Here is a 5,958-nt window from a genome sequence, read left to right on the forward strand (position 1 = left end):
AGGGGCAGGAATCAGCCCTTATTCTGAACCGGGTGTTTCAGCTGGCCGGTGAGGGCGAGCACAGGCTGGGCCAGAAGCACTGGTTGCGATAGAGTCAATGAGGTTTGAGTTCACCAAGCGGAGTTGCTCCGGATTTCTCGGCCCGCTTCGAAGGGCGAGCAGAGCTTGGCCCGTGGCTTTTAAAACGCACTTGATTCCTCGGTTATATTTCGCAGGTATCCCCGTCCCCAAAACGCGACTTCCCTTCTACATCGAGCAGCTCACCTCGTTCCTTACCCGACCTCTTTCCCTCCAAACCGTGCAGCTTTCTCCCCCTCTCCCCGGTGCGATTTGTCCCCCCCACAAGGAACAACCGAAACCTGCCCACCCCTTAGCATCCCCCAAACCCGGAGTCGGCTCCCCCCGCCCCTTGCTCTTGCTGCAGCCGGATTCCCGCGGACAAGCCATTACCTCCTGCTCGGCAGCCGGGCCGCAGCTCAGCGGGGTTTTTCGGGAGGCGCTGAGCAAGGGGCAGCGGGGGCCGGGGGCGGCGGGGAGGGCAGAGCCCCCCCGGGGGCTTGCTCCGCTTCCCCTCCTCTCCGGCGCGGAGGGCCGCGACCACCATGGTCCCCATTCAATTTCCAAGTCCTCGCTAATCCGGCAGTGCAAACAAGCGCTCCGGGCTCTCCACTGTAAACATTGCGCACTGGCCTAAAATATGCACGATATTAAATTCATAATACCGTTATGTCAGCAATAGGCGGTAATATGGGGATATGGAAACAAAAACACGCAGGCAATAAAGTCAACTCAACCTGGGCTATGCAAACAGGCTCTGTTTTGCAAAAACACCCCATCCTATTTACCCTAGACACTGGCTGAAGCCCGGCGGCAGAGGCTCTGGCACCGCGGGGACTCTGCTCAGCCCCCGGGGCCTGGCGCCCCTACGCACCCGCGGAGCCTACACAGGCACGGAGGGGCAGGAGGCACGGGGAGCCGGCATGGAGGGGCTACGAAGCGAGGGGATGAGCAAGTGACAGCAGAAACTGAATCAGCTGTTCTGTTTAAAGGTCAGGGGTGGGATTATGATGATGATGATTATTATTATTATTGGTTGGAGCAACTTCCCTTTTCACCTTCCTCCCGAGCCCTCAGATCTGGAGGTTTCCTCTCTCTTACAAAGGGGATCTTGCCTCATGCTGGGACCCCGCGAAAGGTATGGTGAGAAGAAAGAGAGGCAACATGCTCCCTGCGTGTAGAAAAGGAGAAGAGGGCGGGTTAGAGTATCCTTCATGCTTCGCACAATGCAAATGCGATCGCTGGTCTATATATTATATAAAACCCTGGAGAGCAGAGCAGTCAAACATCACTTCCACCGGAAAACCCCACTCGCTAGACACTTCCCTGTTTCAGCCTCGCTTTCTTTCTCTTTGCCTGTGGCTGGCCGAATCTCTGTTTAAAACCGATGCCTCTTCTTAAGGGTTATCAGCAAAAACGCCGGGGGCCGGGGAGCTCAGCTCCCTCAGCACTGGGAGTGGAGGGTATAGGGCCAGAGGGACAGCCAGCCAGGAGAGACGGACAGGCAGCCAGGAGAGAGGGACAGAGGAGGGAGGACACCATGCCCCCAAGTCCAGCGAGCTTCAGCGCAGAATAATAAAGCTGTCTCAATAAATAACATGCCTGTGTCTGTCAGTAGCTAGTTTATTTGCGTTTTTCGCCTGGTTTGTTTGTACTAGTGCCCCCTCTCTCTTGGGTGTCTTTACAGCTCAACAAGCAGGTATTTATCTCCAGTTCCAACCTCGAGTTCTCAGAGAGACCAAACTGTAAGGTTATTAAAATTTCAATCATATTTATTTATTGCAGAAAAATAATATACAATGATATTTACAAAACAATCATAAAAATAAGAATGCATTTAGACACCGGATCTATTTGCATTTTAACATGGGTCATCAATAAATAAATAAAATGTTTATTTTTTTCTCAGAGGAAAAATAATAATAATAAAAAAGTTAGGAACCGGGTATATAACAGCTTGAGCCCAGCTTATTCCCCCCTAAAAAAAAAAAAAAAAAAAAAAAAAAGTAAAAAAGTAAAAAAGTTTTCATCTCATCTCTACAGGGATATTTTTGGTTGATTGGTTGGTTTCATTCAAGAATGAAGAAAGTCCACAATAATGTATTTCCTTTCATCAGTGGCTCATAGGCACGACCTCTTGGGAATGCATGCAAAAAAAAGGCAAATTAAAAAAAAAAAAAAAAGATAAATTCCAACATTCTTCGTCAAAATTAAAAAAAAAATAAATTCGAACAAGTCAGACTTCTATCAGAATGCAGAGATGTGTGGATTGTACCGACGCCCAACGTGCAGTCACTGTCCAAAGCCCTTGTCTCTTTTTCTTTCCTTAAGTGCTCCCCACGCCCTGCTTTCAATTTGGATATTGCTCTTCTAATTTCCAAGAAATCCTTGGTACAATTATTTTTTTTAGACAAGAACAACAACAACAACAACAACAAAAAAGGTATCCAACTTCAGAGTCTCTAGATTGTCCATTTTCTCCTTCTGTGGGAACAATGTCATCTGCAAAAACCCAGAGGGCGGAAAACTTGTTACTGACATGCAAGACAGACCCAGCAGTACCTCCGCCGGCCTGGCTCCGTGAACACTCGCTCTGTGCTCGGCAGAAGGAGGGCGAAGCGGGTGTCCCTGCCGGGCTGACACTCCCGGGGAGCCGGGCCTCGGATTCCCTTCGAAACACGGGCCGAGAAGCGACCCGGCAAGCCCCGCCGGTTCCGTCCGCAGCGGTTGGTGAGGAAGGGACCTCTCCAGGCCGGCCCCATCCGGCCCCACACCCACGACCGCAGCCGACCCCAGCCGGCAGCGCCCCGACAGGCGTGGGCCCCGCGGAGCGCCCCAGGGACGGGCCGCGGGCGGGTGGGGGGACATGGAGGGGGTGCGGGGGCATCTCCTCGGCTCCAGCGGCCCTGCTTCCAGCCGGCCTGGAAGCCAGGAGAGGAAATTCAAGAGCTCGCCACGCGTGCCCGGCCCACGGCGCATCCCTCCTCCCCCCCCCGCCCCCCAACCCCAATCCCATCGTTTTCGGGGTCCCTGCCTTACCTAGGGCTCCTGCCGGGGGGATGCGGGTGGGGGACGCCGCCTGCTAGTGGGATGCGGACATGGACCAGGCGCCCTCCATCCTCCACACCGAGAAGGCGTAGCTGAGCCGCTCGTGGGCCACATAGCTGCAGCTTGCCATCTTGGAGTCCAGCTCGTCGCTCTGTAGGACCTGGTAGAGGAAGTCGATGTACCTGGCCGCCAGCTTGAGGGTCTGGATCTTGCTCAGCTTGTCCGAGGGCAGCGTGGGGATGATCTTCCGCAGGGCGGCGAACGCCTCGTTCAGCGACTGCGTGCGCTGCCGCTCCCGCACGTTGGCCATGACCCGCTGGGTCTGCAGCTCCTCGTACGACTGGGGGCTGCCGCCGCCGCTGCTGCTGCCGCCGCCGCCCCCGCCTCCCCCGGCCGCCCCGCACTTCTTGCCCCGCTTGCCTTGCGCCGGGCTGCACGGCTCGTCCGCGGCCCCGACGGCGCTGCGGCGGCTGGAGCGCCGCTTGCGCCCCCCTCTCTTTGCGTTGGGCAGCTGCTGCCGGTCCGGCTCCTCTTCGCTGTTGCTCAAGCTGTCGTCGGCGGGGGAGACTGGCGAGTTCGACTCGTCCTGCTGCATCATCTCTGGGGGGGAGATGCGAGAAGCGGGCCGGGAAGGGGGGGGAGGGCAGGGAGGAGAGGGGGGCACCTAACCCGCCAGCTCCCCCTTGGTCGGCTGCTTCGCTGGCCTGCGAGAAGAAGGAGGAGGAGGGAGGGAGGGAGGGAGGACCTCACTTTGGGGGGAGGGGGGATGGCATCGGGATCCAAGAGGAGAAAAAAAAAACACACGCCAACAAAAAATTAAAGGAAAAAATCAAAAAATCCCTCCCGATCCCTCCTTGGAGCCCCTTCGAGGTGTCTGGGATTGGGAGAAAGTTGAAGACTTGGAGGTTCTTATAGCTCCTGCTGGCGGAAAGTTTGGGGGCAGCAGTGTCATTGGCCTGACGTGGAGAGGAGGGACTTTTGCTGAGTTTTATAGGAAAGTTTCCGCTTCCCCCCCTCCACGCCCTCCCCCAATTATTTTTTTCAAGCCATTCACAAGTGATCTGTCCTCCCCCCCCTCCCTCCCGCCCCCCCGCGACACACATCCATCCTTACCCCAGCCACATTCTCGGCTTCCCTCTCCGCGGTTTCTCCCTCCGGCTCCCCCGGTTCGCACTCGGTTTTTGGGGGAGTGCTGGGGCCTGGCTGGGGTGGCGGGGGTGAAGGTGGTACCCGTGCACACCGTGGCGGGGGCTGCAGAGGGGGCGGCTGCCCCGAGGCGGCCGGGGGCTGCCTGAATCTCTCGGACTTTCCCCGCTGTAGCGGGCACGGCTTGCAGCGAGAGGGAGGAAGGGGAAATTACCCGCGGGAAGCATCCAGGCACATCCTAATCCTGCCCCCCTCTCGCACACCCCGCGGTCCCGGCTCCGAGCACCCCCGGGGTCCGACTTTCCGAGGCAGCCGCACGTTTTTGGGCCGGGGAGAGGGAACGGGACAGCATGGTCCTGGCAGGCGGGAGGACTGCGCTCGGAGAAAGCCATCTTCAGAGGTGGAAGCAGCGGGGGAACTGAGCACTGGTTTCGTGCATACTCCTTAGTCCTCGAACTCATATTTAAAGAGAAAGCCAGGAGGCTCTGCATCCTTGCAGTCTCAGCCGGGCACGGCGGATGGGAGGGAGGGTGTGAAGAGCCTCTCTGCCCGCCCTCGGTGCCCGTTGGCCGCACGTTTCAGTTTGCCCTCCATGAAGGCACCCGAGGCCGGCACTTCCTGGGAATCGAGCTTATTTATTTTTAATTATCTTCTGTGTTTGTAGCCAAAGCTGTTTCTCCCCATCCCCCGCCTTTGTGCCTCCGTCCCCGCTCGCTGGCAGCCCCGAGCAGGTGGTGTGTCTTTAACAGCAGCTCAGATTCAAACGGGGAAAGCCTGGAAGAGAAAGCCAGAAATTGCCAGCCGTCAATAGAAGGGGCGATGCACTTTTGCTGCTCCCTCCCAGGGCACCTCACGCTTGCGGTACCGGCCCTGCAGCCACCGCTCCTCCGGGCTGCCCCGGCGTGGGGACAGCGGGCAGTGCCTTTGGGGAGGGAGGGAGGAGAGGGCGAATGAAATAACAGAGAGGGAAATCCCAGGGATGAAAAAAGTGAGAAAAAGACGAGGCTTCTTGAAAAGCGCTGGCATCTGCTCAGGGGGGAAAAGCCGTCTGCACCGGGCAGGGACCCGGGCAGCGGAGCCCCCCAGGCGCTGCGAGGAGCCGGGACCGCGGAGCAGGAGCCGCCGAGAGGCTGCGGGCCCGGCTCAGCTCGGCCCCGGTCCCCCCCCCCCCCCCCCCCCCCCCCCCCCCCCGGCTCCCTGCCGCAGCGCCCGGCGCCATCCGGCGCGGTCGGGGGCTGCCTTCCCGCTGCCCGGAGAGCAGATCTCTCGCATCTCTCTTCCAGCCGTAGAAGCGAGCAAATAGCGGCCTGCCCTAACTATGCTCTTTGGGAAAATAGAAGGAAAAGGAGCGTGCGAGGGCAGGCACAGCGGCACGAAGAGCCACAGCGAGTGGGCACAATTAACCTGAGGTTGGGCTTGTCCTTGCTGTGGGTGCTGCGACCATCAGGGTTTGGTCATCACCTGGACACTACGGCCCTTCCGGGAAGCTCCAGGGTTCCCTTGTACTGGCAACGGCTGCCCCCCACAAGGTAAAAGAGCTGCCTCTCCTCCACCTCCCGGTCACTACAATTTTGGCTGTCCCCAGAGCCCTGGTGCTCCTCCAGGATGTTGAGCAGTGGCATCACAGAACAAAGGTGAGCATCCGCAGGCAGCTCTGAGGTTCCTTCCTTCCTTCCTTCCTTCCTTCCTTCCTTCCTTCCTTCCTTC

General features: G+C 58.0%; 2 protein-coding genes across 4 annotated transcripts; both read right to left on the reverse strand.

Annotated features, from left to right (window-relative positions):
* Nucleotides 1-1,135: 1,135 nt before the first annotated feature.
* TWIST1 (twist family bHLH transcription factor 1) lies at nt 1,136-4,012 on the reverse strand. Of its 3 annotated transcripts, none has more exons than XM_035319565.1 (2): nt 3,097-4,012; nt 1,136-1,228 (listed from the first exon to the last, which is right to left on the reverse strand). In XM_035319565.1, the coding sequence occupies exon 1, from the start codon at nt 3,701-3,703 to the stop codon at nt 3,140-3,142; it is 564 nt and encodes a 187-aa protein (XP_035175456.1). In that variant the 5' UTR covers nt 3,704-4,012; the 3' UTR covers nt 1,136-1,228; nt 3,097-3,139. The 3 variants fall into 3 exon arrangements, with proteins under 3 accessions (XP_035175456.1, XP_035175454.1, XP_035175455.1); XM_035319563.1 differs by lacking the exon at nt 1,136-1,228 and adding an exon at nt 2,473-2,559 and having other exon boundaries at nt 3,097-4,006; XM_035319564.1 differs by lacking the exon at nt 1,136-1,228 and adding an exon at nt 2,474-2,978.
* Nucleotides 3,913-4,908, reverse strand: LOC118163098. The gene is made up of 2 exons (XM_035319562.1): nt 4,219-4,908; nt 3,913-4,061 (listed from the first exon to the last, which is right to left on the reverse strand). The coding sequence occupies exons 1-2, from the start codon at nt 4,740-4,742 to the stop codon at nt 3,935-3,937; spliced, it is 651 nt and encodes a 216-aa protein (XP_035175453.1). The 5' UTR covers nt 4,743-4,908; the 3' UTR covers nt 3,913-3,934.
* Nucleotides 4,909-5,958: the final 1,050 nt, after the last annotated feature.

This window comes from Oxyura jamaicensis, chromosome 2 (assembly GCF_011077185.1).
Source record: "Oxyura jamaicensis isolate SHBP4307 breed ruddy duck chromosome 2, BPBGC_Ojam_1.0, whole genome shotgun sequence".
Classification (NCBI taxonomy): Eukaryota; Metazoa; Chordata; class Aves; order Anseriformes; family Anatidae; genus Oxyura; species Oxyura jamaicensis.

Excerpts from the sequence above, each read along its gene's own strand:
- TWIST1 (XM_035319565.1), bottom strand. The coding sequence starts at position 3,703 with ATGATGCAGCAGGACGAGTCGAACTCGCCAGTCTCCCCCGCCGACGAC.
- LOC118163098 (XM_035319562.1), bottom strand. The coding sequence starts at position 4,742 with ATGCAGAGCCTCCTGGCTTTCTCTTTAAATATGAGTTCGAGGACTAAG. Across the intron at positions 4,062-4,218 it reads AAGCCGAGAATGTGGCTGGG|GCCAATGACACTGCTGCCCC; the intron begins GTAAGGATGGAT and ends TCTCCACGTCAG.